At 61.8% G+C, this 27,799-nt stretch overlaps 4 protein-coding genes across 4 annotated transcripts; 3 read left to right on the top strand and 1 right to left on the bottom strand.

Annotated features, from left to right (window-relative positions):
• Positions 1-32: 32 nt before the first annotated feature.
• LOC141476056 (class I histocompatibility antigen, F10 alpha chain-like) lies at positions 33-4,043 on the top strand. Its single transcript, XM_074164681.1, has 8 exons — positions 33-110; positions 852-1,115; positions 1,783-2,058; positions 2,136-2,408; positions 2,491-2,589; positions 2,744-2,776; positions 3,064-3,096; positions 3,252-4,043. Exons 1-8 carry the CDS (start codon positions 53-55, stop codon positions 3,263-3,265), a joined length of 1,050 nt encoding a protein of 349 aa, XP_074020782.1. The 5' UTR covers positions 33-52; the 3' UTR covers positions 3,266-4,043.
• A 1,280-nt stretch (positions 4,044-5,323) lies between these two features.
• LOC141476109 (uncharacterized) lies at positions 5,324-10,108 on the top strand. The gene is made up of 7 exons (XM_074164711.1): positions 5,324-5,387; positions 8,230-8,346; positions 8,443-8,619; positions 9,025-9,120; positions 9,220-9,404; positions 9,705-9,805; positions 9,985-10,108. Exons 1-7 carry the CDS (start codon positions 5,324-5,326, stop codon positions 10,106-10,108), a joined length of 864 nt encoding a protein of 287 aa, XP_074020812.1.
• Positions 10,109-15,833: 5,725 nt separating this feature from the next.
• LOC141476188 (C-type lectin domain family 2 member B-like) lies at positions 15,834-20,044 on the bottom strand. The gene is made up of 6 exons (XM_074164799.1): positions 19,987-20,044; positions 18,326-18,464; positions 17,778-17,864; positions 17,494-17,678; positions 17,093-17,193; positions 15,834-16,913 (listed from the first exon to the last, which is right to left on the bottom strand). Exons 1-6 carry the CDS (start codon positions 20,008-20,010, stop codon positions 16,802-16,804), a joined length of 648 nt encoding a protein of 215 aa, XP_074020900.1. The 5' UTR covers positions 20,011-20,044; the 3' UTR covers positions 15,834-16,801.
• Positions 20,045-26,155: 6,111 nt separating this feature from the next.
• On the top strand, positions 26,156-27,799 carry LOC141476194 (C-type lectin domain family 2 member B-like). The gene is made up of 5 exons (XM_074164805.1): positions 26,156-26,288; positions 26,735-26,821; positions 26,913-27,097; positions 27,398-27,498; positions 27,676-27,799. The coding sequence occupies exons 1-5, from the start codon at positions 26,156-26,158 to the stop codon at positions 27,797-27,799; spliced, it is 630 nt and encodes a 209-aa protein (XP_074020906.1).

Genomic DNA, 27,799 nt, shown 5'->3' with positions numbered 1-27,799 from the left:
TGGCACCAATCGCGGGCCGGGGCTTTATCCAGGACCGAAGAGGAACAGCGCTATGGAGCCCGTCTGGGAGCTGGGGCTGCTTCTGGGGTTCCTCAGCGAGGGGCTGTGCGGTGAGTGGGGACCCGGAACCCCCTTTCCCGGGCATCGGAACCCCCTAGACCCACTTTCCGGGCACCGGGACACCTTCCCCCCTCCCCGATCCCCCTCTATCCCGGCCCCCTTAGACCCTCTGAACACCCTTTTCTTGGCACCGAGACACACACACACCCCCCTTCATCCTCTGAGCACCGGGACCCCTCTGGAGCTCTTTGTGTTTGCACCGGGACATCCCCGTCTCCCTTTACCCCCTCTCCACTCCCCTCCATCCTTGGCCACAGGGACCCTCCTTGACACCCGTTCCCTGGCACCGGGAACGCCCCTGGGCACAGGGACCGCCCTAGACCTCCCTTTCCAACCACTCCACCCCACCACCCCCCCTCAGAACCTCCCCCTCACATTCCCCTTCCCGGGACCCCGTGGGATGCTCTACCCCCCTTTCCCGGGCACCGAGATCCCCTTCCACAAGCCTGGACCCTCTTCCCAGTCCCCCAGACCCTCCCGTCGATCTGCTGCCCTTGACACCGGGACCCCCCTGGACTCCCCGGGAACCAGGACCTCCCTCCCAGACACACCGGGCTCCCCGGTGTCCTCCCACCAGTCACATACCCACAGAAGCAGGCCCCACCCCCCAATCTGCTCCCCTGGGACCCCCACCCAGCTTCAGTGCCCACCCCTGCACACTGGGCACCCTCACCCCTGTGCCCCCCCAACCCCGTTGCCCTCCCCCTCTCACCACCCTCGTATCCCTGCAGGGCCCCACTCCCTGCGCTACTTCTACACTGCGGTGTCGGATCCCAGCCCGGGAGTGCCCCAGTTCATGATTGTGGGGTACGTGGATGGGAACCTCATCTCACGCTATGACAGCGAGACGGGGAGGGCAGTGCCAGGGGCAGACTGGATGGCGGCCAACCTGGACCAGCGATACTGGGACACCCAGACCCAGATCGGACAGAGGAATCAGCAGGTTGACCATGTGAACCTGGAGATACTGCAGGGCCGCTACAACCAGAGCGGGGGTGAGTGTGGGCTGGGGCTCTGTGGGACAGAACAGTTCCTCCTCCCAGGATCCTGTCCTGCCCCACACTGCTGCCCCAGCTTGTGCCAGACCTTTCCTGCCTGGTGTCATTGTCATGGGACTCCCAGCCACACCATCCCCCAGGCCGAGGGGGTACCGGCTGCCCTGTCCCAGCCCCATAGTGCTTGGGATCCCCTGTCCCAGGGCCGGGGGGGGTTTCTGGCCACCACATTGCAGCTCCTCACCATCCCCATGGCAGTCAAGAGCCCCAGAGCCAGAAGAGCTCCCAGGCACTTGCTCTACCCATTGTTTTGAAGCCCCCATCCCAGAGGCAAGAAGCTCCCCACAGCACACCCCATCTCCTTGTTCCCCCACCAACATTCAGGTCCCCATAGCACCCCTCACTGGCCCAGGATGCTGTGGGGCTGGATGCCAGCCCAGCAACGCTGTGGGTACAGGGGGTCTGCATCATGACTTTAGGTGACACCCTGAGTGCTGTGGGCCCTGGGCAGGACGGGTGGCAGCCCTGGTGCTGGTACCCAATGAACCCAGGGCTCACACAGGGCTGGGTTTGGGGGTGCTGCTGCTGGGGGGGGGGGTGTCTGTGCCCCACTGGTGTCCCAGAGCTGCAGCAGCCCCTCAGCCCTGGCTCCCTGGTCGTGTTCCAGGGGTTCACACGCGGCAGCGCATGTCTGGCTGTGACCTCCTGGAGGACGGTAGCACCAGGGGGTTTTATCAGAATGCCTACGACGGGAGGGACTTCATTGCCTTTGACATGGACACGATGACGTTCGCCGCGGCAGATGCGGCGGCACAAATCACCAAGAGGAAGTGGGAGGAGGATGGGACTGTCGCTGAGGATAAGAAACTCTACCTGGAGAACACCTGCATCGAGTGGCTGAGGAAATACGTGAGCTACGGGCGGGCCGTGCTGGAGAGGAAAGGTGAGGGGGAGATGAGGACCGTGGGGACCGGCCAGCATGGGTGCACGTTCCGGCCCTCACTGCCAACCCCTCCCCAGAGCGCCCCACGGTGCGAGTGTCAGGAAAGGAGGCCCACGGGATCCTGACCTTGCACTGCCGCGCTTACGGCTTCTACCCGCGGCCCATCACCGTCAGCTGGCTGAAGGACGGGGAGGTCAGGGACCAGGAGACGGAGTGGGGCAGCATCGCGCCCAACAGCGATGGCACCTACTACACCTGGGCCTCCATCGAGGCCCACCCAGGGGAGGAGAACAAGTACCGGTGCCGCGTGGAGCACGCCAGCCTGCCCGAGCCCGAACTCTACGCGTGGGGTGAGCCTGGTGGCCTTGGGCATGGGGAGGGGAGGGCTGGGGTAGTTCCCCTTCCCCTGCTCACGGCGCTGCTCCCCCCCAGAGACGGAGTCCAACCTGTTGGCCATCATGCTGGGGGTGGCCGTTGCCATCCTGGTTGTCGCTGCCATCTGTGGATTCGCCGTATGGAAGCAGAAGTCGGGTAAAGCAGTGGGGCTGCTGACGCAGAGGGGTGCAGGGTGAAGGCAGGGCCTGGGGGGCCGGGAGGGGCTGTGGGCAAAAGCCACTGTGCTCTGGGGAGCCCCCGAGGCTGTCGGCAAAGCGCGGTGGATGCCGATGCCTCTTTCTCTCTGCAGGGAAGAAGAACAAGGGCTATGGCATGGCGTCAGGTGAGTACCGGGGGCAGGTCCGGCTCCAGCCGCTGCTCGGGGCCAGGGTGGTCTCGTGGCTCCGGTTTCTGGCTGCTGCCGGCATTTCCCGACCCCCCTCATTTTCCCTGTGTCCCTGGAGTGGGGACATATGGAAGAGGTTGTGTGTCCCCTTGGTGCTCGTGGGGCTCCCATCCTCCTCTCCCGGTGGCCCCAGCACGGCTGTGGCTTCTGGCCCGCTCCTGGCACGTGCACCGTGCCTGTAGCGAGCCTGGGGCTGGCAGCTCACGGCTGTTTCTCTCTCGCAGGCATGGACTGGGGCCCTGGCTCCTCGGCCAAAGGTACGACGTGGGGATGGACAGGGTGGCCCAGCTCTCCCTGCTCCCCTGTGGGACCTGCAGCAACCCCGGGCTGCGAGAGGGGGGCACCGAGACCCCCCTGAGCAGAGTGTTGGGGAGAGGGAGGTGGCCCTGGCTGACACTGTCTGTCCCTGCAGGGATCACCGCCTGACGGCTGTCGGAGGGACCGGCGCGTGGCTGGATGCGACCCCTGCCCTCTCAGCAGCTGGAGTCAAGAGACATGCTGGGGGGCCTGAGAGCTGCCAGCAGAGAGAGCTTGTCCTGCTGCCCCCCGCCCGGCCCCAATTGCTGTTTTCTGATTTTTTTTTAATTTTGGAGAATGCAATTACTAACAACGTTATAATTTTGAGGTTGTAACTGGTTTCTTCTGCTGCATATGTACCTTTCCTGGTGCACACAATAAATGCTGGTCCCCATCCTCTAGCTGGGCCTCCTCTCCCGGCGCCTGGGCTGCTTTCCCAGCAGGGAGTCCAGGGCTGGACTGGTTTGGGCTGGGATAGAGGTGATTTTCTTGCTCGCAGCCCAGCATGGTGCCGTGTTCAGGATTTGTGACCACAAGGACACTGGTGACCCAGCGATGGATCTCAACAGCCTTGGCAAGGCTCAAGGTCTTCTCTGTTTCTCCCACAGCCTCTGGTGATCAGGTGGGGGTTGTGAAAGATGTTGAGAGGGGACACAACCAGGAAAGACCCAAACTCACAGGGCATACTCCAGGCCATATCATAGAATCGCCTGGGTTGGAACAGGCTTTGAAGATCCATGGGTTGAAGTCCAACCATCAACCTGATACTGCCCAAACCACCATTGAACCGTGTTCCTCAGCACCATGTCTGCCCAGCTTTTAGATCCCTCCAGGGATGGTGACTCCAGCACTGCCCTGGGCAGCCTGTTCCAGTGTTTGACAACTCTTTCATGTTGTACTCAATGAGAAAAAAGGAAAAAAGGAGGTTGAGGGGGACTGGCTGGCTTTTCTTGGGGACACGGCTGGGCATCCTTGTCCCTGTGGTGGAGGTGGTGAGCTCTGAGGCCACACAGATGGGAGCTGAGAAGAAGCTCTTCTGATAACATCAGGACACAAATGGGCACTGAGAAGGTCTCTTGCTCTGAGGCCACACAAGCGACCACTGAGAAGAAAGTCTCCTGGTCTGAGATCATGCAGATGAACGCTAAGAAGAAGCCCTCCTGCCTTGAGGCTGCGCAGACGGGACCTGAGACAATTGTTTTCTGATTTGAGGTCATGCAAACGGTCGCTGCAACTGCACCAAGGGATCAACTGTGAACTAAAATAGCTGCTCCTGTAGTCAAGGAGACACTGTGGAAGCAGCGGTCGACTTGGTCAATAAGAGAAGCAGCAGCTCCTCCTGAGAGGGGGCAGAGGCAGAAACGCTCCAGTCCCTATCCCTGACTGGGCTGCGAGATACAGGAAACAGTTTCATCCATCAGCGAGGTGAAGGTGTGTGCTCCCTGGTTGCTCCTGTGCTGGCATGGAGGGACTAAGAGGCTGGAACTAGAAGGTTGGGATGACCAACGCCAATGATGGCTGACTCTCCTGAGCAGCTAGTGGCCCTCCGTTCCACCACTCCAGTCGTGGTCTCCTTCCAGTAATGCATGGCACCATGATGACCAACACCACTAATGTTTACTAAGCACCACAAAAACTTCCAAAGAGACAATTTTTCCATCGCTCCTTTCTATTGAGCCAACATCCCCAGGCTCAGTCTTGCTGTAATTAATTATCCTTGACACCGGGGTGGGGGGGGTGCAGCTCCTTGGGGCAGCTCTTCCATCACCGCCTCACCCGCCCCTCAGTGCGGATTCCAGTGACCCGGTGCGGCGGCTGTCCCTCGGGGCAGCTCTTTGGGTGACATTGGTAGGGGCCAGCCCTCGGCACAGCTCTAATTGACGCCTTGCACGTCCCCTTCCCTCGGGGCAGCTCTTTTAGTGGGGTGAGGCAGCAGCCATGGGAGAGCAATAGACATCATCTGCCTGGACTTGTGCAAAGTGTTTGACACTGTCCCCAAAAACATCCTGATCTCTAAATTGGGGAGACATGGATTTGATGGATGGACCACTAAGTGGCTACAGAATTGCCTGGATGGTGGCACTCAAAGAGGTCAACAGCTCCATGTCCAAGGGGAAACCAGTGATGAGAGGTGTTCCTCAGGGGTCAGTACTGGGACTGCTGCTGTTCAATATCTTTGTCAGTGACATGGAGAGTAGGATCTGGTGCACCCTCAGCAAGTTTGCTGAGGACACCAAGCTGAGCGGCCACGGTCACCAGGCTGGAGGGACAGGATGCCATCCCGAGGGGCCTGGACAGTCTGGAGAGGTGAGGTCGTGCCAGCCTCATGAAGTTCAACCAGGCCAAGCGCAAGGTCCTGCCCCTGCGTCAGGGCAATCCCAAGCCCAAATCCAGGCTGGGCGGAGAATGGCTGGAGAGCAGCCCTGGGAAGGAGGACTTGAGGGTGTTGGTGGGTGGGGATTCTGCCCTTCTGCTCCGCTCTAGGGAGACCCCGCTGGCAGTGCTGCCTCCAGCTCTGGGGCCACCAACATCAGAAGGGTACGGACCCATTGGAGAGGGGCAGAGGAGGCCACGGAGATGTTGCGAGGGCTGGAGCCCCTCTGCTGTGAGGACAGGCTGAGAGAGTTGGCGGTGTTAAGCCTGGAGAAGCGAAGGCCTGAGGGACCCTTCCAGTCCCTAAAGGGAGGGAGAGGCTCCAGCCACCCCCTCCCTCCGCCAGCACCCACACTGCCAGGGCTGAAGGGAGAAGACCCGGGGGGGGGGGGGAGCTGCCCCCTCCCAGCCGTGTCCTCCAACGCTTCCAAAGCCAGGATGGAAAGTGGCCCCAGATGCAAGGAAGGGAGGGGACAGGGCTGCCTCCAGCAGTCCCCTTCCCCAGCAGGACAGAAACACCCAGAGGAATTCATGTTGGTTTATTAAGAACAGTACAAAAAGCAGTTACAGTAGCTCCATTTCCATTTTAACTCTCATGGGAACCCCACAAGGGCCACTTCACTCCCCACGCTATGAGGCCCCTCTGACCTGCACAGGGCCAGGGACCTGCAGTGAGCTTTCTGTGCCCACCTCATTTGGGAGCAGCCGCTCCAGCTCCAAGGCCACAGCTTAACAGACGGTTTATGTGTTATTCAGTTATGCTGAATTGCCCAATGACAAGACAAGTGATGCTCTCCCCCCACCTCTCACTCCAAGGAGAGGAGGGGGAGAGATGAATGAGTTTAGAAAAAACTACAATGAAAATGATGAAATAGATACAATCTATACAAAACTATCAAGCTGCCAGGATGACATCATCGGCAGGCACTGGGGAAGATCCAGACTGGAGTCAGCCACGGACAGGAACTAGATTTCTGATCTGGCCCCAGTGGGCTACCACTGGCCCTGGGATGGCAGCAGCTCCCACCCCACACCTTCTCCAACAAGCTCCAGAGCTGCTGCAGGAGCTCACCAGCCCGGCCAGTGCTCTTGGTCCTGCTCTGACACAGCTCTGCTCCCACCCCGGGCTCTGCACCCAACACAAGAACCCCCCCAAACCCTCACGCACCCACAACAGCCCCTCACTCACCATTTCCCACTCCCTCCTGAGCACGGCCAGCGAGGCCCCACGCGAGGAGCACTGCTCCTGGCTCCACTCCCAGCTCCCCTGGTCCCTCGAGAGGTAGTAGCAGACATTGCGGTACCCGACCCAGCCATCAGGACACGCCAGCACCGGAGCCACAGGCACAGCTGGATCCCCTCCATGTCTTCCTGCTGGAGAGGGAAGGGCAGAAGGGCAGAGGATTGGGCTCCGCAGGGACCAGGGGACACAGCTGCGTGGGGCAGGGAAGGAGGCAGCCGCTCCTCCCTTACCTGAGAGTACAGCAACAGCCGCGGCCAGAGCCAGGACCAGAGCCACCAGCACAGACACCACCAGGATCCGGTTCCATCCCCCAAACCCGCGGCGCTGGGGGCGAGCGGAACGAGAGGGGAGGGGCAGGTCTTGAGGCGGAGGCGGGGAGGGGAGTTGAACGCAGCGCTCCGATTGGCTGCCTCCCTCGCCAATCCTTCGCCTGACTGGGCGGAGCGGTGGGCGGGGCACTTCCAGGGTATAAATACCGGCTCCTCCCTCAGCCCTCTCAGAACACCGGGGGAAGCGGTTGTGTGTGTGTGGGGATACTCGGTCCATCCGCGGGGCAGGTAAGGTCTGTCCGCGGGCGCTGCTGGGGCCCGGCCCCTGGGTGCGGGGCTGTGGGGAAGGGATCCCGTCGAACTAGCGCTCCCCGTGCCCCCCCGCCATTGCCCGCCTCCCTCTCTTCCTCCGGGGCCGGGGGGGCAGCGGCCCCCTCCCCCTGCCCGCTGTGCCCTCGGTGGGTTTTGGGCTCTGCGGGGTCCGGAGGAGCCTGTGTCCGGCTGCGGGGGGGCCCCAGCCCCCGAAGGGCCCCGCTACTGCCCGGAGCTCTGCCTCTGGCCCCGGGGCTCCCTCGGGCTGCGCTGGGTTCCTGGGAGGGGCTGATCCCGCCGGGGCTTTCCCGGGCGGGGGGGGATCAGCTCCGGGACCCCCCTGCACAGTCCCGGTCTCTCTGCCGGCGCTGGGGCTCCCGTGCTCTGACTCGGGAGGAGAGGGGGACGTTGCGCGGAGGAGCCGGTTCTGTATTTGCCGGCAGGGAGCCGGCTTCTCATTCATAAACCACCGGAGTTGTTTGTTTCCCGTGGCGGAGGGGGGGGGCGGGCTGGGGGAGCTGCTTTGCCCAGCCCTTGGCGGAGCCCTGGAGGGAGCAGCCCGGTGCCCTTGTGCAGACTGAGCCTCTCTGCCCGCTCTCCCGGGCCGGGCTTTGGCATTTCCCTGCCGGGATGGAGAGCCGGTGCTCCAGCAGCTGCTGGGAGCTGGGGTTTCTGCCTTGGCTGGTGGAGCCCGGGGTGCGGGGCTGGGCTAGAGGAGTTGGACTGGAGTGAAATGGAAAACGGTGTGTTTGTGCCTCCCTCCTTTTGCCTCCCTCTCTTCTTTATCTGCCTCCCTCATCTGCCTCACGTGATGTCACGGTGTTTTGTGCGAAGGGTGGTGGCTGGTGGCCAAGGGCCAATTGCTGAGCTCCCTGAGGCTGTGTTTGTCTCCCCAGTTGCTGGGGCCAGCCTGCAGCGTCCCCGGTGTGAGCAGGGGCAGGGCTGCGCAGGCATCGACTTCCTGAGCTGTGATGAAATGCGTCCTCCAGGCTGCTCTGCGGAAGCTGGGCCTGGTGCCAGCAACCAGAATTAGTCACTGAATCCCACACTCTGCAGCAATAAGAGCAGCGGTGAAAAAGCCGGTTCAAGCCAGACTTGAAACTGCCAAGATGCTGCTACTCTTGAGCAAAGTGATTTCCCTTTCCAGGGTGCCATGGGGGAGAAGAACAGTTTCCACTCCAGCGATGGGAGCCTGGAGGTGCCCCTGAGTCCCCCTGAGGGAGGAGTGTCCCCCCACCCAGGGGTGCTTGGGGCTGCAGGCAGAAGAATGCCCATAAGATTTCAGGGTGAGTGTAGGGTCCCCCCCTGTGGCCTGTTGGGAGGGGACAGTGTCCCTGTGGCAGTGTCACCCTATGAGGACTGGGGCTGGCAAGTGTGAGGCTTCTTCCAGCTGTCTGGAAATTTCTTTGTATTCTACTGGGTCCTCGTTGCGAGGGGAGGGGGGGCATAGCAGCCCCCCCCATCTCTGTCTGGCAGCTCTCCTGCTGCGGGCTGTCCCCCAGCTGGGAATGGCCCCATGGCAGTTCCTGTGCCCAGAGAGGGGACTGCGAAGCTGCAGCTGAGTGTCTGGCGGGGGGGGTAAAAGGGTCTGGGGGTCCCTTCTGTGTTCCCTGGGCAGCTGGTGGTGGGGGTGGCAGGGATGGGATGGAGACAGCACTGTCCTCACCCCGAGTGGCTCATTCCCCCTCCAGGCAAGTGGCACAGGCTCCATCCAGTGTGGGTCCTGGTGCTGGCTGTGCTGGTGGCTCTGGTCCTGGCTCTGGCCGCGGCTGTTGCTGTACTCTCAGGTAAGGGAGGAGCGGCTGCCTCCTTCCCTGCCCCACACAGCTGTGTCCCCTGGTCCCTGCGGAGCCCAATCCTCTGCCCTTCTGTCCTTCCCTCTCCAGCAGGAAGACATGGAGGGGATCCAGCTGTGCCTGTGGCTCCGGTGCTGGCGTGTCCTGATGGCTGGGTCGGGTACCGCAATGTCTGCTACTACCTCTCGAGGGACCAGGGGAGCTGGGAGTGGAGCCAGGAGCAGTGCTCCTCGCGTGGGGCCTCGCTGGCCGTGCTCAGGAGGGAGTGGGAAATGGTGAGTGAGGGGCTGTTGCGGATGCGTGAGGGTTTGGGTGGATTCCTGTGTTGGGTGCAGAGCCCGGGGTGGGAGCAGAGCTGTGTCAGAGCAGGACCAAGAGCGCTGGCCTGGATGGTGAGCTCCTGGAGCTTGTTGGAGCAGGTGTGGGGTGGGAGCTGCTGCCATCCCAGGGCCAGTGGTAGCTGTGTGGTGTCAGGGCTTCCTGCAAGGCTGGTGGGACCAGTGTGAGGCTGGGACAGGGACTGGTGTGGGGCTGGCAGCATCTCCTGACTGTTGGCTTCTCTCTTTCCTGCCCAGGAGTTTCTCTTACGCCTGAAGGGCAACATCGATTACTGGATTGGGCTGCGGAGACAGGGCGAGCGCCTGGAGTGGGTGGACGGCAGCAGCTTCAACCAGACGTGAGTCCCGTTGGGAGCTGGGGCTGTGGGGAGACCATCCTGCGGTGGGACGGGCAGGGTCCTGGAGGGAGGTGTCTGCTGGGGCTGTCCCTTTGCAGGCAGCCCTTGTCCCCTCCTGCTGCTCGAGGGGAGAACCGTGACCCCCACGGTACCAGTGGTGTCTGTGCTGCTTGTTGCAGGATCCCAGTGGTGGGCAAAGAACCTTGTCTGTTCCTGAATGACCACGATTTCATGAGTGCCCGGTGCTCCCAGCCATGGCCTTATCTCTGCAGCAAGCCCCAAGAGCTGATGGGAACCACTTGACAGAGGTGCTGGAGAAAGGTCTTTCCCCCGGGCTGGGGACTGTGTGGGGTTTAGGGGGCAAGGGTTGGTAGTGGGGGGGGGTGGCTTCCTAGAGTCATGGAATGGTTTGGTTTGGAAGGGCAGGGACACCTCCCACCAGGCCAGGTTGCTCAAAGCCCCTTCCAACCTGGCCTTGACCAGCTTCAGGGATGGGGCAGCCCCAGCTTCTCTGGGCAACCTGGGCCAGTGTCTCACCAGCCTCATCACGGAGAACTTCTCCCTTGTTTTCAATCTAGATCTCCCCTCTTCCAGTTTAAAGCCATTACCCCTTGTCCTCTTGATCCGTGCCCTTGTTAAAAGTCCCTCCCCATCTCTCCTGTAGCCCCTTTAGGGCCTGCGAGGGGCTCTAAGGTCTCCCCGGAGCCTTCTCTTCTCCAGGCAGAGCAACCTGTGCTGGTTTGGGCTGGGGCAGAGCTCATTTTCTTCCGGGGCTGGGACGGGGCTGGTTTGGATTTGTGCTGGAAACGGTGTTGGTAACACAGGGCTGTTTTGGTTACTGCTGAGCAGGGCTCACGGCGAGTCAAGGCCTCTTCTGCTCCTCACACCGCCCTGCCAGCGAGCAGGCTGGGGGGACAGCTGACCCCAACTGACCAAGGGGACCTTCTATACCATGCTACGTCATGCTTGGCATATGAAGCCTGGAGAAGAAGGGAGGGGACGTTCGGAATTGCTGCGTTTGTCTTCCCAAGTCACTGTGATGTTGATGGAGCCCTGCTTTCCTGGAGATGGTTGAACCATCCTGGAGATGGCCTACCCATGAGAAGTAGTGAATGAATTCCATGTTTTCCTCTTTCTGCATGGTCCTGGTTGGGGTTAACCATGACAACCCCCAACTCTCTCAACCTGGCCTCACAGCAGAGGGGCTCCAGCCCTCGCAGCATCTCTGTGGCCTCCTCTGGCCCCTCTCCAATGGGTCCGTGTCCTTCTGATGTTGGTGGCCCCGGAGCTGGAGGCAGCACTGCAGGGGGGTCTCTCCAGAGAGCGTGGGAAGCAGCAGAGCGTAGAGGGGTCGCTGCTGTGGGGAGTAGCAGACAGGATGGGGGCCCAAGAGTGACCAAGGGGGTGTTCCATCCCATCTGCCCCACGCTCGGTATAAAAGCTGAGGCATCAAAGGGTCAGGCCTCTTTCTCCAATGGCCGATGTCCGAGGAGGACCCTGTGTCCTGGGTCTGGCAGGGATAGGGTTAATTCTCCCCAGGACCTAGCAGGGACACAGGTATCCCATCCCATGGGAGCCATGCCCAGGGGGTAACAGGAGCTGGCCAGGGAAGGGGAGGGGCAGGAATTCGGGGGGGGGGGGGAAGGGGAAGTCATGTGCCGGGGGAGTTGAGCGGTTGAGGCGTCCCCTGTGCGGTCGGCAAGCGGTGGTATCTGTACTCCTGGTTGTATATTCCTCTGTCGGTGTTATTACTGTTGTTGTTTCTTGCTCCCCTTGCTGTTCTGTTAAATTGCCTTTGTCTCAACCCATGAGTTTTTGCCTTTTTCTTCTGATTCTCCCCTCCCGGCCGCACTGGCGGGGGGGGGCCTGATCTGAGCGAGTGGCTGCCACGGGGTCCTTTGTTGCCATCTGAGGCCAAACCACGACACCCTGTCTGTTTGTCTGCCTTTGACCGGATCTGTGCGTTCCTGACTCCAGATCTGGAATCCAGTTCCCATCCATGGTGGAGTCCAGTCTGGGACTTCCCCAGTGCCTGCAGGTGACATCATCCTGGGAGCTTGGTCCAACTTTGTATCTATTTCATTATTTCTATTTTATTTTGTTCAAGTAGTTTAGTTTGTTCTCAACTTGTAGATCTCTTTCTCTCTCCCCCTGCTCTCCTTGGAGGGAGAGATTGGGGAGAATGTCTGTCATCTCGTCACTGGTCAATCCATCCCAAAGCAGGACACATAAAAACCTGCTTTTGTTCTGTGGTGATGGAGCTGGAGCAGCTGCTCCCAGAGGAGCTGGGCACAGAAAGCTCGGTGCAGGTCCCTGGCCCTGTGCAGGGCCGAGGGGCCACAGAGCAGGGGCTGAAGTGGCCCGTGTGTGGCTCCTGTGAGAGTTAGAGTCTGAGTCACCCTGAAACTGTTTTGTGCCTGGCCGCGGGGGCGGGAGTCCCCGGGGTCCCTCTCGGCACGGGAATGGTTGGGGAAGAAGCCGGGGATCCTTAGTCCCTCTCTGGGCACTGCTGGGATTGCGGGAATCGGGGGGACCCCTATCCCTGTCCGGCTGGTTGGGGGGAAACCGGGGGCTGCGGCCCAGCCCTACCTGTCCCCGCACACAACCACGCTCCTCCGGCCCCAGCTTCGACCTCATCTCCGGCTCCTGCTCCACCGCCCCCGGAAGGACTCGCCTTTAATCCCGCCCCGCCAGAGCCTGACCAATCAGCGCGAGGAGTCGCGGGAGACGCAGTTAATTGGACCTGCCTTTAACAGAGCCCACCCCCCCCTCCTCCCTTCGCACTTTGTGGGACCCCCCCCCCGGGGCAGCGCGTCCGGGCACGGGCTATGGGGAGCCCCCGAGAAGGGGAAAAGAGGTTTCCTTGCCGGGTTCAGCGGTCACTGGTCACTGTCAGGGCGGGAGTTGGCCATTAGTGACGTGCTTTGGCGGCTGGAAGCCCCAAAGTGCTAAAACGGGCTGAGATTGGGAGTGGGGCTGAGGAAGAAGTGTTTTTCCGCTGGGGGTGGGGAGACCCCGGCCCAGGTTGCCCAGAGAGGGGGGAGATGGCCCGTCCCTGGAAACACCCCCGGGCAGGTTGGACGGGGCTCTGGGCGACCTGCTCTGCTTGGAGATGTCCCTGCCCGGGGCAGGGGGCTGGACTCCAGGGGCTTTGCAGGTCCCTTCACTCATAAACAAGACTATGGTTCTCCATAAAACCCCCTGGGAAACCGCCTCCAGGTGCCTCACTTTGGCCGGGACATTCTTATGCACATAAATAAATCTTTTCCCTGGATAAGGCAAACTTCTTTCCTCTGCCCGTCGCATCCCTGGGGCTGGACCCTGCTCCCCGCGGCCGGTCCCTCCCTGGGTGGGAGCTCAGGGAGGGAGGATTCAGGAGGAAGAACGGCCTCCTCGGCTGCCGCCTGCTGCAGCGGGGCTTGGCGGTGAGCGATCGCGGGCACGTGAGGACCGGGGGGCATTTTCCAGCCGGTTTTAGCGCTCCTCCTTACGGTATTTTTAATGGGGTCTTCTCAAAGCAGTCCTCTCTTGTCACCCCAGTCTTCTCCTGTCACCCCAGTCCTCTGAAGCCACTCTAGTCTTTTCTTGCCACCCCAGGATTCTCGTCACCCCAGTCCTCTCTACTCACCCCAGTCCTCTCCTGTCACCCCAGTCCTCTCTTGCCACCCCAATCTTGCCAAGGCAGTCGGACTAATTATAGTACACCCCATTAAGGGAGACTACCTCAACTGGTGCCGCAGGGCGGGGGGCGGGCGAGGCGCGGCCCGGCTCGACACCCCCGGGGAAGGCAAGAGGCGCCTTGGAGCGGGGTGCAGAGAGCACAAAGACACGAGGGAACCGAACGGCGGAAACCGGGGCGTTCCGCTAAAGCTGCAAAGTTGCTGGGTGATACAAAGCTTGCTGAAAATAAAACCCTATGCGTCCTTGAGGGGAACTGGGCTCCTTATAACGCCAGACCCGCACCTCCACATCTTCAGCCCCCTCCTCGCTGAGCAGGAGCTGTCATTTCCCCATGAACCAGACCTTTATTTGGAAGGGAGAATACAATCAGGAAAAGGAGGAGCCGCCGCTGCTGAGGACAGTCTCCTAATTAGGCGATGGGTGTAAACTAGAAAAGGTTCCGATGTGGAAGCCAAGGCGCGGGAGCTCCGTGGAGTTTCCCCCCAGCGCCGGCACCAAAGAAGCCCATTTCGGGGCTCTTTGGGCGCCGGGGCCGGGAAAGCGCTGCCAGCGGCGGAGGCGAGCGCGGGGGGTTCTCAATCAGGTCCCATCCAAGGCGCCCCGCTGGAGGGGGGGCACCGGCGCGGTTCCCAACCAGGTCCGCTCCACCCCCTCCGGGCTGGGTCTCCCCGTGTCCGGGAGGGGAGCGGGGGCTGCGCCCGCTGCTGCCGCCCCTTCAACAGCCTCCTTTTCCCCCCCAGATGGCTCTGAATTCTCCCACAAGAATTAAACCGCCCCCAAATACCTCTGGATTCTCCCCAAATAACTCCCAGTTCCTCCTCAAACGCCTCTGAATTCTCCCAATATACCTCTGAATTGCCCGAAATGCTTCTGACTTCCTCCCAAAATAACTCTGAACTCCTCCCAAATGCCTCTGAATTCTCTTTAAGTATTTGAATTATGCCCAAATACCTCTGAATTGTCCCAAATAGTTTGGAGGAAACGGGGGGGGGGGTTTCACTCTTCGCCTCCTCCCCCTGAGCCAGGGGGCGGCTGCGGCAGCAGCGCGGAGGCAGAAGGGCTGCGAGGAGAAGGGGAGACGGTGCCGGCGACCCCCCGCCCAGGGAAGGACGGAGCTTCTGGGACGCTGGAGGAGGGACAGAACGGGAGCACCGGGAAGGAAGGGGCCCTCCCGCACAGCCACGGGACACGGCCAGGTGAGCTCACCCAACGCCCACGGCTGCTTTTGGGCAGCTCCTGCGGCAGCACTTTCTCGAAGGGTCAGGATTTGGGGGGCACCGGAAGCCCCTCCCATGGGCAGGAAAGCACGGGAGAGGATGGGAAGGGTGTATGGGAGCTCCCAGCCAAACCGGTTTCAGAGCACAGTAGGTGAGATGCAGGGAGTTGTCATCCGACTCAGCTTCATCCCCCCCTTGCCTTGTCTATGCAGAGATAACTTGGGGGGAGCTGCAGAAACGGCTCAGCCCGGGGTTGTCTCAAGATTGTGTCACAATAAGAACAGAAAGCGAATGGAGCCTTCACTCCCTTAACAAATAAAATGCCCTGAGTCCCATCCCACCACTAGTCCCATGACTTTGAGTGCTAGACGTCACAAAATTGGCAACAGAGACTCGGCCATCGCACCACCAGAGGTAAACATCCCAGACAGTGTAACCCACTCAGGCATAATCCTGCACCCCCACAGAATCAGGAAATATAAACCGCAAGGTTTGAGGAGGAAAATGGGGGTAATCTTCCAACGATACAGCTGGCCTGTAGGAGATTCATCCCCCCCCCTTGTCCAGGACGCTGCACAGGGTAACTTCCCAGGGATTGAGCGACCTTACCTGAGAGAAAGGGTAAGTGATAAAGAAACATACGTATGGTATGTGGCATGCTATCAAGATCGTGATTTGTGCACTCTTTTAAGGTATTAATATCTAGGGCGCTTGTGGTTTGTGGTGTTCCTCTTCTGGATCACTTGGAGGTTGCAATAGCGTATTCCGCAAATTGCTTTTAAATTGCAATAGTGTAATCGCTATAGATTAATAGTGTAAACACATAGAACTCGCAATAGTGACGGATTGGACCCGGGAGTGAAGTCCAAATAAATTGTTAATTTGAACCTCTCAGTGAAGTCCTTTTTCCCGTTTCGTCACAAAGGGGCTCCAGCCACCCCCATCCCACCGCCGGCACCCCACGCTGCCAGGGATAGAGGGAGGAGACCCCGGGGGGGCAGCCGCCCTCTCCCAACTGTGTCCTCCAACACTCCCAAAGCCAGGATGTAAAGGGGCCCCGGGAGCGAGGAGGGGAGGGGACAGGGCTGCCTCCAGCAGGGCCCTGCCACAGAAGGAGAGGAACACCCAGGGAAATTCAGGATGGTTTATTAAAAGCAGTACAAAAAAACCAACAATAGTATCTCCAATTACATTTTAATACTCACAGGAGCCCCACAAGGGCCACTTCAACCCCTGGCTCTGTGGCCCCCCTGCCCTGCACAGGACCAGGGACCTGCACTGAGCTTTCTGAGCCCAGCTCATGGGGGAGCAGCTGCTCCAGCACCAAAGCCACAGCTTAAAAGAAGGCTTCTGTGTTGTCATTTCAGCCGAATGGACCAATGACATGAGGACAGATGCTCTCCCCCACCTCTCCCTCCAAGGAGAGGAGGAGGAGAGAGAAAGAGATTTACAAGTTTTGAACAAAATAAATAGCTTGAATAAATTAAAATAGAAATAATGAGCTTTTACACTGAACATGGGGCAGATGGGATGGAACACCCCCTTGGCCAGTTTTGGGGCCCCCGTCCTGTCCATTCCTCCCCACAGCAGCGACCCCTCTACGCTCTGCTGCTTCCCACCCTCCAGCGGGGCACAGAACAGTTCCCTTGGTTGTGACAGCAGTAAATACAAGCAAGAGCCTCTCTGCACCCCAGTCCTTGGCATGAACACAATACGCTGATGATTTCAGAGAGCAGAAGAGGATTAGCTAAGAAATAAAATCACTGAAGCAAAGGTTGGTTCTGTTCTACCTCAAACTAGGACAATGTGACTTGTGGCACAAGCAAGAAGAGTTCTGGGATGGTCCCAGAGGAGAAAGAAACCAGTTCCATGGATGAGGTCCCAGCCCAGGCAGGCACACGGCAGCTCCCACCACATCTCCAGACCTGCAGGTTCATCTCCTGAGAGCTGGCAGCGAGTTTCTGCTGAGACCAGGAGCAACCAGAGCAGCAGCTGAGGGAAGGACATCCCTGCACCACCCTGTGCTGCTGGAAGAGGTGAAGCTGGGAGTCCCCACCATGGGGAAGGGCCTTTCTCCACCACTTCTGTCAAGTGGTTCTCACTGGAGCATAGGTTTGCTGCAGAGATAAGGCCGTGTCTGCAAGCAGCGGGCACTCAGGAGATCGTGGTCATTCAGGAACAGACAAGGTTCTTCGCCCACCACTGGGATCCTGCAACAAGCAGCACAGACACCACTGGTACCATGGGGGTCACGGTTGTCCCCTCGAGCAGCAGGAGGGGACAAGGGTTGCCTGGAAAGGGACAGCCCCAGCAGACACCTCCCACCAGGACCCTGCCCGTCCCACCGCAGGATGGTCTCCCCACAGCCCCAGCTCCCAACGGGACTCACGTCTGGTTGAAGCTGCTGCCGTCCACCCACTCCAGGCGCTCGCCCTGTCTCCGCAGCCCAATCCAGTAATCGATGTTGCCCTTCAGGCGTAAGAGAAACTCCTGGGCAGGAAAGAGAGAAGCCAACAGTCAGGAGATGCTGCCAGCCCCACACCAGTCCCTGTCCCAGCCTCACACTGGTCCCACCAGCCTTGCAGGAAGCCCTGACCCCACATGGCTACCACTGGCCCTGGGATGGCAGCAGCTCCCACCCCACACCTGCTCCAACAAGCTCCAGGAGCTCACCATCCAGGCCAGCGCTCTTGGTCCTGCTCTGACACAGCTCTGCTCCCACCCCGGGCTCTGCACCCAACACAGGAATCCACCCAAACCCCCACACACCCACAACAGCCCCTCACTCACCATTTCCCACTCCCTCCTGAGCACGGCCAGCGAGGCCCCACGCGAGGAGCACTGCTCCTGGCTCCACTCCCAGCTCCCCTGGTCCCTCGAGAGGTAGTAGCAGACATTGCGGTACCCGACCCAGTCATAAGGACACGCCAGCACCGGAGCCGCAGGCACAGCTGGATCCCCTCCATGTCTTCCTGCTGGAGAGGGAAGGGCAGAAGGGCAGAGGATTGTGCTCCACAGGGACCAGGGGACACAGCTGCGTGGGGCAGGGAAGGAGGCAGCCGCTCCTCCCTTACCTGAGAGTACAGCAACAGCCGCGGTCAGAGCCAGGACCAGAGCCACCAGCACCAGGAACCACACTGGATGGAGCCTGTGCCACTTGCCTGGAGGGGGAATGAGCCACTCGGGGTGAGGACGGTGCTGTCTCTGTCCCATCCCTGCCACCCCCACCACCAGCTGCCCAGGGAACACAGAAGGAACCCCCAGACCCTTTTACCCCCACACACACACTCAGCTGCAGCTTCTCAGTCCCCTCCCCGGGCACAGGAACTGCCATGGGGCCATTCCCAGCTGGCAGCAAGGGACAGTCACACAGAGCAGGGACAAGGCTGTCACCCCACACACACTGGGGGACAGCCCGCAGCAGGAGAGCTGCCAGACAGACAGAGATGGGGGGGGCTGCTATGCCCCCCCCCCCTCGCAGTGAGGACCCAGTAGAATACAAAGAAATTTCCAGACAGCTGGAAGAAGCCTCACACTTGCCAGCCCCAGTCCTCACGGGGTGACACTGGCCTGGGGACACTGTCCCCTCCCAACAGGCCACAGGGGGGGACCCTGCACTCACCGGGAAATCTTATGGGCGTTCTTCTGCCTGCAGCCCCAGGCACCTCTGGGTGGGGGGACACTCCTCCCTCAGGGGGACTCAGGGGCACCTCCACGCTCCCATCGCTGAAGCGGAAACCGTTCCTCTCCCCCATGGCACCCTGGAAAGGGAAATAATTTTGCTCAAGAGAACCAGAATTCATCTTTTCCACCTCTGCTCATATTGCTGTGCTGGGAGATGGCAGAGTGTGTGCTTCACTGATCAGCGTGACTAGTTCTGGTTGCTGGCATCAGGCCCAGCTTTCGCAGAGCAGCCCGTAGGACAGACACATTTCATCACACCTCAGGAAGTCGATGCCTGCGCAGCGCTGCCCTGTCCCTGCTCACATGGGGCACGCTGCAGGCTGACCCCAGCAACTGGGGAGCCAAACGCAGCCTCAGGGAGCTCAGCGATTAGCCCTCGGCCACCAGCCACCACCCTCCCCACAAAACACCGTGACACCACACCAGGAGGCCAAAAAAAAAAGAAGGACCAGCGCGCCCGGCAGGGAGCCAAAAAAAAAAGAAGGACCAGCGCGCCCGGCAGGGAGCCAAAAAAAAAAGAAGGACCAGCGCGCCCGGCAGGGAGCCAAAAAAAAAAGAAGGACCAGCGCGCCCGGCAGGGAGCCAAAAAAAAAAGAAGGACCAGCGCGCCCGGCAGGGAGCCAAAAAAAAAAGAAGGACCAGCGCGCCCGGCAGGGAGCCAAAAAAAAAAAGGACCAGCGCGCCCGGCAGGGAGCCAAAAAAAAAAAGGACCAGCGCGCCCGGCAGGGAGCCAAAAAAAAAAAGGACCAGCGCGCCCGGCAGGGAGCCAAAAAAAAAAGAAGGACCAGCGCGCCCGGCAGGGAGCCAAAAGGAGGGAGGCACAGACACACCGTTTTCCATTTCACTCCAGTCCAACTCCTCTAGCCCAGCCCCGCACCCCGGGCTCCACCAGCCAAGGCAGAAACCCCAGCTCCCAGCAGCTGCTGGAGCACCGGCTCTCCATCCCGGCAGGGAAATGCCAAAGCCCGGCCCGGGAGAGCGGGCAGAGAGGCTCAGTCTGCACAAGGGCACCGGGCTGCTCCCTCCAGGGCTCCGCCAAGGGCTGGGCAAAGCAGCTCCCCCAGCCCGCACCCCCTCCTCCGCCACGGGAAACAAACAACTCCGGTGGTTTATGAATGAGAAGCCGGCTCCCTGCCGGCAAATACAGAACCGGCTCCTCCGCGCAACGTCCCCCTCTCCTCCCGAGTCAGAGCACGGGAGCCCCAGCGCCGGCAGAGAGACCGGGACTGTGCAGGGGGGTCCCGGAGCTGATCCCCCCCCCGCCCGGGAAAGCCCCGGCGGGATCAGCCCCTCCCAGGAATCCAGCGCAGCCCGAGGGAGCCCCGGGGCCAGAGGCAGAGCTCCGGGCATTAGCGGGTCCCTACGGGGGCTGGGGCCCCCCCGCAGCCGGACACAGGCCCCTCCGGACCCCGCAGAGCCCAAAACCCACCGAGGGCACAGCGGGCAGAGGGAGGGGGCCGCTGCCTCCCCGGCCCCGGAGGAAGAGAGGGAGGCGGGCAATGGCGGGGGGGCACGGGGAGCGCTAGTTCGACGGGATCCCTTCCCCACAGCCCCGCACCCAGGGGCCGGGCCCCAGCAGCGCCCGCGGACAGACCTTACCTGCCCCACGGATGGACCGAGCATCCCCCCCAACACACACACAACCGCTTCCCCCGGCGCTGTGAATGGGCTGAGCGAGGAGCCCGGTATTTATACCCCTGGCATAGCCCCGCCCACCGGAGCGGTGGCCCAGTCAGGAGGAGGACTGGCGGGGGAGGCAGCCAATCGGAGGTGCCTGACTTTAAGAGACACTCCCCCTCCCCCCCGCTTCAATCCCCCCCCTTTCCACTTTCACAGAATCACAGAATCACAGAATCTTAGTGGTTGGAAGGGACCTTTGAGATCATCGAGTCCAACCACATTAAAAAAAAAAAAAGAAAAGAAAAAAAAACACACACACAAACCCACACAAAAACAAAACAAAAAAAACCAAACCCAACAACAACAACAACAAAAAACCCACACCAGAAAAAAAAAAAAAAAAAAAAAGCACCCATCAACTAAACCCCACACCCATAATCTCACACACAACACCCCACCACAAACCAACAATCCCGGGCACTAGAGCATGCCCTGAAGAGCCATGTCTACACGTTTCTTAAATATCTCCAGGGATGGTGACTCCACCACCTCCCTGGGCAGGCTGTTCCAGTGCCTGACCACTCTCTCAGTAAAGTAATTCTTCCTAATATCTAATCTAAACCTCCCTTGCCGCAGCTTCATACCATTTCCTCTGGTCCTGTTGTTATTCCCTTGGGAGAAGAGGCCAACCCCCACCTCTCTACACCCTCCTTTCAGGTAGCTGTAGAGGGCAATGATGTCTCCCCTCAGCCTCCTCTTCTCCAAACTAAACATGCCCAGTTCCCTCAGCCTCTCCTCATAGGACTTGTTCTCCAGACCCCTCACCAGCTTGGTGGCTCTCCTCTGGACACGCTCCAGCACTTCAATGTCTTTCTTGTAGTGAGGGGCCCAAAACTGAACACAGCCCTCGAGGTGAGGCCTCACCAGTGCCCAGTACAGAGGCACGATGACTTCCCTGCTCCTGCTGGCCACGCTGTTCCTGATACAAGCCAGGATGCCGTTGGCCTTCTTGGCCACCTGGGCACACTGCTGGCTCATGTTCAGCCGGCTGTCCACCAACACCCCCAGGTCCTTTTCTGCCGGGCAGCTTTCCAGCCACTCAGCCCCAAGCCTGTAGCGTTGCTTGGGGTTGTTGTGACCAAAATGCAGGACCCGGCACTTGGCCTTATTAAACCTCATCCCATTGGCCTTGGCCCTTTGATCCAACCTGTCCAGATCCCTCTGTAGAGCCTTCCGACCCTCAAGCAGATCAACACTCCCACCTAGCTTGGTGTCATCCGCAAACTTACTGAGGGTGCATTCAATCCCCTTGTCTAGATCATCAATGAAGATATTGAACAAGACTGGCCCCAAAACTGAGCCCTGAGGGACACCACTGATGACCGGCCGCCAACCAGATTTTGCTCCATTAATCACAACTCGCTGGGCACGGCCATCCAGCCAGTTTTTTATCCAGCGGAGGGTACACTTGTCTATGCCATGATTCTCCAGTTTCTCCAGGAGAACGCCATGAGGGACGGTGTTGAAGGCCTTACCAAAGTCCAGGTAGACAACATCCACAGCCTTCCCCTCATCGAGAAAGTGGGTCACATGGTCATAGAAGGAGATCAAGTTGGTCAGGCAGGACCTCCCTTTCATAAACCCATGCTGGCTGACCCTGATCCTTTGGCTGCCCTGCACTTGCCTTGAGAGCTCACTCAGGATGATCCTCTCCATGATCTTTCCCGGTACCGAGGTCAGGCTGACAGGCCTGTAATTTCCGGGATCCTCCTTCCGGCCCTTCTTGTAGATGGGCGTCACACTGGCCACCCTCCAGTCATCTGGCACCTCTCCTGTTGACCAGGATTGTTGATAGATAATGGAGAGAGGCTTGGTGAGCTCTCCTGCCAGCTCCCTGAGAACCTTTGGGTGAATGCCATCCGGCCCCATAGACTTATGCGTGTCCAGGTGCATAAGCAAATCCTTAACTACTTCCTCCTGGATTATGGGGAGGTTGTTCTGCTCTCCATCCTTATCTTCCAGCCCAAGAAGCTGAACACCCTGGGGGTAGCTGGTCTGACTATTAAAGACAGAGGTAAAGAAGGCATTAAGTATCTCAGCCTTCTCCTCGTCCTTGGTTGTAAGGTTTCCCCCCACATCCAGGAAGGGATGGACATTCTCTGTCACTCTCTTTTTGTTGATGTATTTATAGAAACTTTTTTTGTTGTCCCTTATATTAATTGCCAGGTTGAGTTCCAGCTGGGCTTTTGCCTTCTTGATTTTTTCTCTGTATGACCTAACACAATCTCTGTACTCCTCCTGAGTTGCCTGTCCCCTCTTCCAAAGGTGGTAAACCTTCCTTTTTTCCTTAAGTCCCATCAAGAGCTCTTTGTTCATCCAGGAGTTCAGTTGTTCATCAAGACCCTGGAGTCCAGCCCCCTGCCCCGGGCAGGGACATCTCCAAGCAGAGCAGGTCGCCCAGAGCCCCGTCCAACCTGGCCGGGGATGTTTCCAGGGACGGGCCATCTCCCCCCTCTCCGGGCAACCTGGGCCGGGGTCTCCCCACCCCCAGCGGAAAAACACTTCTTCCTCAGCCCCGGTCCCAATCTCAGCCCGTTTTAGCACTTTGGGGCTTCCAGCCGCCAAAGCACGTCACTAATGGCCAACTCCCGCCCTGACAGTGACCAGTGACCGCTGAACCCGGCAAGGAAACCTCTTTTCCCCTTCTCGGGGGCTCCCCATAGCCCGTGCCCGGACGCGCTGCCCCGGGGGGGGTCCCACAAAGTGGAAAGGGGGGGGATTGAAGCGGGGGGGAGGGGGAGAGTCTCTTAAAGTCAGGCACCTCCGATTGGCTGCCTCCCCCGCCAGTCCTCCTCCTGACTGGGCCACCGCTTCGGTGGGCGGGGCTATGCCAGGGGTATAAATACCGGCTCCTCCCGCAGCCCCTTCACAGCGCCGGGGGAAGCGGTTGTGTGTGTGGGGGGATGTTCGGTCCATCCGTGGGGCAGGTAAGGTCTGTCCGCGGGCGCTGCTGGGGCCCGGCCCCTGGGTGCGGGGCTGTGGGGAAGGGATCCCGTCGAACTAGCGCTCCCCGTGCCCCCCCGCCATTGCCCGCCTCCCTCTCTTCCTCCGGGGCCGGGGAGGCAGCGGCCCCCTCCCCCTGCCCGCTGTGCCCTCGGTGGGTTTTGGGCTCTGCGGGGTCCGGAGGGGCCTCTGTCCGGCTGCGGGGGGGCCCCAGCCCCCGTAGGGCCCCGCTACTGCCCGGAGCTCTGCCTCTGGCCCTGGGGCTCCCTCGGGCTGTGCTGGGTTCCTGGGTGGGACTGGTCCCGCCGGGGCTTTCCCGGGCGGGGGGGGATCAGCTCCGGGACCCCCCTGCACAGTCCCGGTCTCTCTGCCGGCGCTGGGGCTCCCGTCCTCCGACTCGGGAGGAGAGGGGGACGTTGCGCGGAGGAGCCGGTTCTGTATTTGCCGGCAGGGAGCCGGCTTCTCATTCATAAACCACCGGAGTTGTTTGTTTCCCGTGGCGGAGGGGGGGGGCGGGCTGGGGGAGCTGCTTTGCCCAGCCCTTGGCGGAGCCCTGGAGGGAGCAGCCCGGTGCCCTTGTGCAGACTGAGCCTCTCTGCCCGCTCTCCCGGGCCGGGCTTTGGCATTTCCCTGCCGGGATGGAGAGCCGGTGCTCCAGCAGCTGCTGGGAGCTGGGGTTTCTGCCTTGGCTGGTGGAGCCCGGGGTGCGGGGCTGGGCTAGAGGAGTTGGACTGGAGTGAAATGGAAAAAGGTGTTTCTCTGCCGTGCCTCGGCGGCTCGCTCTCTGCCGTGCCTCGGCGGCTCGCTCTCTGCCGTGCCTCGGCGGCTCGCTCTCTGCCGTGCCTCGGCGGCTCGCTCTCTGCCGTGCCTCGGCGGCTCGCTCTCTGCCGTGCCTCGGCGGCTCGCTCTCTGCCGTGCCTCGGCGGCTCGCTCTCTGCCGTGCCTCGGCGGCTCGCTCTCTGCCGTGCCTCGGCGGCTCGCTCTCTGCCGTGCCTCGGCGGCTCGCTCTCTGCCGTGCCTCGGCGGCTCGCTCTCTGCCGTGCCTCGGCGGCTCGCTCTCTGCCGTGCCTCGGCGGCTCGCTCTCTGCCGTGCCTCGGCGGCTCGCTCTCTGCCGTGCCTCGGCGGCTCGCTCTCTGCCGTGCCTCGGCGGCTCGCTCTCTGCCGTGCCTCGGCGGCTCGCTCTCTGCCGTGCCTCGGCGGCTCGCTCTCTGCCGTGCCTCGGCGGCTCGCTCTCTGCCGTGCCTCGGCGGCTCGCTCTCTGCCGTGCCTCGGCGGCTCGCTCTCTGCCGTGCCTCGGCGGCTCGCTCTCTGCCGTGCCTCGGCGGCTCGCTCTCTGCCGTGCCTCGGCGGCTCGCTCTCTGCCGTGCCTCGGCGGCTCGCTCTCTGCCGTGCCTCGGCGGCTCGCTCTCTGCCGTGCCTCGGCGGCTCGCTCTCTGCCGTGCCTCGGCGGCTCGCTCTCTGCCGTGCCTCGGCGGCTCGCTCTCTGCCGTGCCTCGGCGGCTCGCTCTCTGCCGTGCCTCGGCGGCTCGCTCTCTGCCGTGCCTCGGCGGCTCGCTCTCTGCCGTGCCTCGGCGGCTCGCTCTCTGCCGTGCCTCGGCGGCTCGCTCTCTGCCGTGCCTCGGCGGCTCGCTCTCTGCCGTGCCTCGGCGGCTCGCTCTCTGCCGTGCCTCGGCGGCTCGCTCTCTGCCGTGCCTCGGCGGCTCGCTCTCTGCCGTGCCTCGGCGGCTCGCTCTCTGCCGTGCCTCGGCGGCTCGCTCTCTGCCGTGCCTCGGCGGCTCGCTCTCTGCCGTGCCTCGGCGGCTCGCTCTCTGCCGTGCCTCGGCGGCTCGCTCTCTGCCGTGCCTCGGCGGCTCGCTCTCTGCCGTGCCTCGGCGGCTCGCTCTCTGCCGTGCCTCGGCGGCTCGCTCTCTGCCGTGCCTCGGCGGCTCGCTCTCTGCCGTGCCTCGGCGGCTCGCTCTCTGCCGTGCCTCGGCGGCTCGCTCTCTGCCGTGCCTCGGCGGCTCGCTCTCTGCCGTGCCTCGGCGGCTCGCTCTCTGCCGTGCCTCGGCGGCTCGCTCTCTGCCGTGCCTCGGCGGCTCGCTCTCTGCCGTGCCTCGGCGGCTCGCTCTCTGCCGTGCCTCGGCGGCTCGCTCTCTGCCGTGCCTCGGCGGCTCGCTCTCTGCCGTGCCTCGGCGGCTCGCTCTCTGCCGTGCCTCGGCGGCTCGCTCTCTGCCGTGCCTCGGCGGCTCGCTCTCTGCCGTGCCTCGGCGGCTCGCTCTCTGCCGTGCCTCGGCGGCTCGCTCTCTGCCGTGCCTCGGCGGCTCGCTCTCTGCCGTGCCTCGGCGGCTCGCTCTCTGCCGTGCCTCGGCGGCTCGCTCTCTGCCGTGCCTCGGCGGCTCGCTCTCTGCCGTGCCTCGGCGGCTCGCTCTCTGCCGTGCCTCGGCGGCTCGCTCTCTGCCGTGCCTCGGCGGCTCGCTCTCTGCCGTGCCTCGGCGGCTCGCTCTCTGCCGTGCCTCGGCGGCTCGCTCTCTGCCGTGCCTCGGCGGCTCGCTCTCTGCCGTGCCTCGGCGGCTCGCTCTCTGCCGTGCCTCGGCGGCTCGCTCTCTGCCGTGCCTCGGCGGCTCGCTCTCTGCCGTGCCTCGGCGGCTCGCTCTCTGCCGTGCCTCGGCGGCTCGCTCTCTGCCGTGCCTCGGCGGCTCGCTCTCTGCCGTGCCTCGGCGGCTCGCTCTCTGCCGTGCCTCGGCGGCTCGCTCTCTGCCGTGCCTCGGCGGCTCGCTCTCTGCCGTGCCTCGGCGGCTCGCTCTCTGCCGTGCCTCGGCGGCTCGCTCTCTGCCGTGCCTCGGCGGCTCGCTCTCTGCCGTGCCTCGGCGGCTCGCTCTCTGCCGTGCCTCGGCGGCTCGCTCTCTGCCGTGCCTCGGCGGCTCGCTCTCTGCCGTGCCTCGGCGGCTCGCTCTCTGCCGTGCCTCGGCGGCTCGCTCTCTGCCGTGCCTCGGCGGCTCGCTCTCTGCCGTGCCTCGGCGGCTCGCTCTCTGCCGTGCCTCGGCGGCTCGCTCTCTGCCGTGCCTCGGCGTCCCTGTGGGGTGACAGGCTTTGGCAGCAGTTGTGATCCCTTGGGCACAAGGTCCTGCTTGTTGTGAGCTAAGGGATTTCCCTTTCCAGGGCGCCATGGGGGAGAGGAACGGTTTCTGCTCCAGGGATGGGAACGTGGAGGAGCCCCTGAGTCCCCCTGAGGGAGGAGCTTCCCCCCACCCAGAGGTGCCTGGGGCTACAGGCAGAAGGATTCACAGAAGAGTCCTGGGTGAGTGCAGGGTCCCCCCTGTGGGGAGGGGACAGTGTCCCCATAGCAGTGTCACCTCAAGAGGACTGGGGCTGGCAAGTGTGAGGCTTCTTCCAGCTGTCTGGGAAAGGCGTCGTATTCTGCTCGGTTCTCACTGGGGGGGGGGCGGCCTATAGCAGCCCCCCCATTTGTCTGGCAGCTCTCCTGCTGCGGGCTGTCCCCCCGTGTGTGGGGGGTGACAGCCTTATCCCTGCTCTGTGTGACTGTCCCTTGCTGCCAGCTGGGAATGGCCCCATGGCAGTTCCTGTGCCCGGGGAGGGGACTGAGAAGCTGCAGCTGAGTGTGTGTGGGGGTGTAAAAGGGTCTGGGGGTTCCTTCTGTGTTCCCTGGGCAGCTGGTACTGGGCATCGCAGGGATGGGACGGAGACAGCACCGTCCTCACCCCGAGTGGCTCATTCCCCCTCCAGGCAAGTGGCAAAGGCTCCATCCAGTGTGGTTCCTGGTGCTGGTGGCTCTGGTCCTGGCTCTGGCCGTGGCTGTTGCTGTACTCTCAGGTAAGGGAGGAGCAGCTGCCTCCTTCCCTGCCCCACGCAGCTGTGTCCCCTGGTCCCTGTGGAGCCCAATCCTCTGCCCTTCCCTCTCCAGCAGGAAGACATGGAGGGGATCCAGCTGTGCCTGCGGCTCCAGTGCTGGCGTGTCCTGATGGCTGGGTCGGGTACCGCAATGTCTGCTACTACCTCTCGAGGGACCAGGGGAGCTGGGAGTGGAGCCAGGAGCAGTGCTCCTCGCGTGGGGCCTCGCTGGCCGTGCTCAGGAGGGAGTGGGAAATGGTGAGTGAGGGGCTGTTGCGGATGCGTGAGGGTTTGGGTGGATTTCTGTGTTGGGTGGAGAGCCTGGGGTGGGAGCAGGTCTGTGTCAGAGCAGGACCAAGAGCGCTGGCCTGGATGGTGAGCTCCTGGAGCTTGTTGGAGCAGGTGTGGGGTGGGAGCTGCTGCCAACACAGGGCCAGTGGTAGCCGTGTGGGGCCAGGGCTTCCTGCAAGGCTGGTGGGACCAGTGTGAGGCTGGGACAGGGACTGGTGTGGGGCTGGCAGCATCTCCTGACTGTTGGCTTCTCTCTTTCCTGCCCAGGAGTTTCTCTTACGCCTGAAGGGCAACATCGATTACTGGATTGGGCTGCGGAGACAGGGCGAGCGCCTGGAGTGGGTGGACGGCAGCAGCTTCAACCAGACGTGAGTCCCGTTGGGAGCTGGGGCTGTGGGGAGACCATCCTGCAGTGGGACAGGCAGGGTCCTGGTGGGAGGTATCTGCTGGGGCTGTCCCTTGCAGGCAGCCCTTGTCTCCTCCTGCTCTTGAGGGGACAACCGTGACCCCCATGATACCAGTGGTGTCTGTGCTGCTTGTTGCAGGATCCCAGTGGTGGGCAAAGAACCTTGTCTGTTCCTGAATGACCACGATTTCATGAGTGCCCGCTGCTCCCAGCCATGGCCTTATCTCTGCAGCAAGCCCCAAGAGCTGATGGGAACCACTTGA

The sequence above is a fragment of the Numenius arquata genome, chromosome 28 (assembly GCF_964106895.1).
Source record: "Numenius arquata chromosome 28, bNumArq3.hap1.1, whole genome shotgun sequence".
Taxonomy (NCBI): Eukaryota; Metazoa; Chordata; class Aves; order Charadriiformes; family Scolopacidae; genus Numenius; species Numenius arquata.
This window is presented reverse-complemented; position numbering and strand designations above follow the sequence as displayed.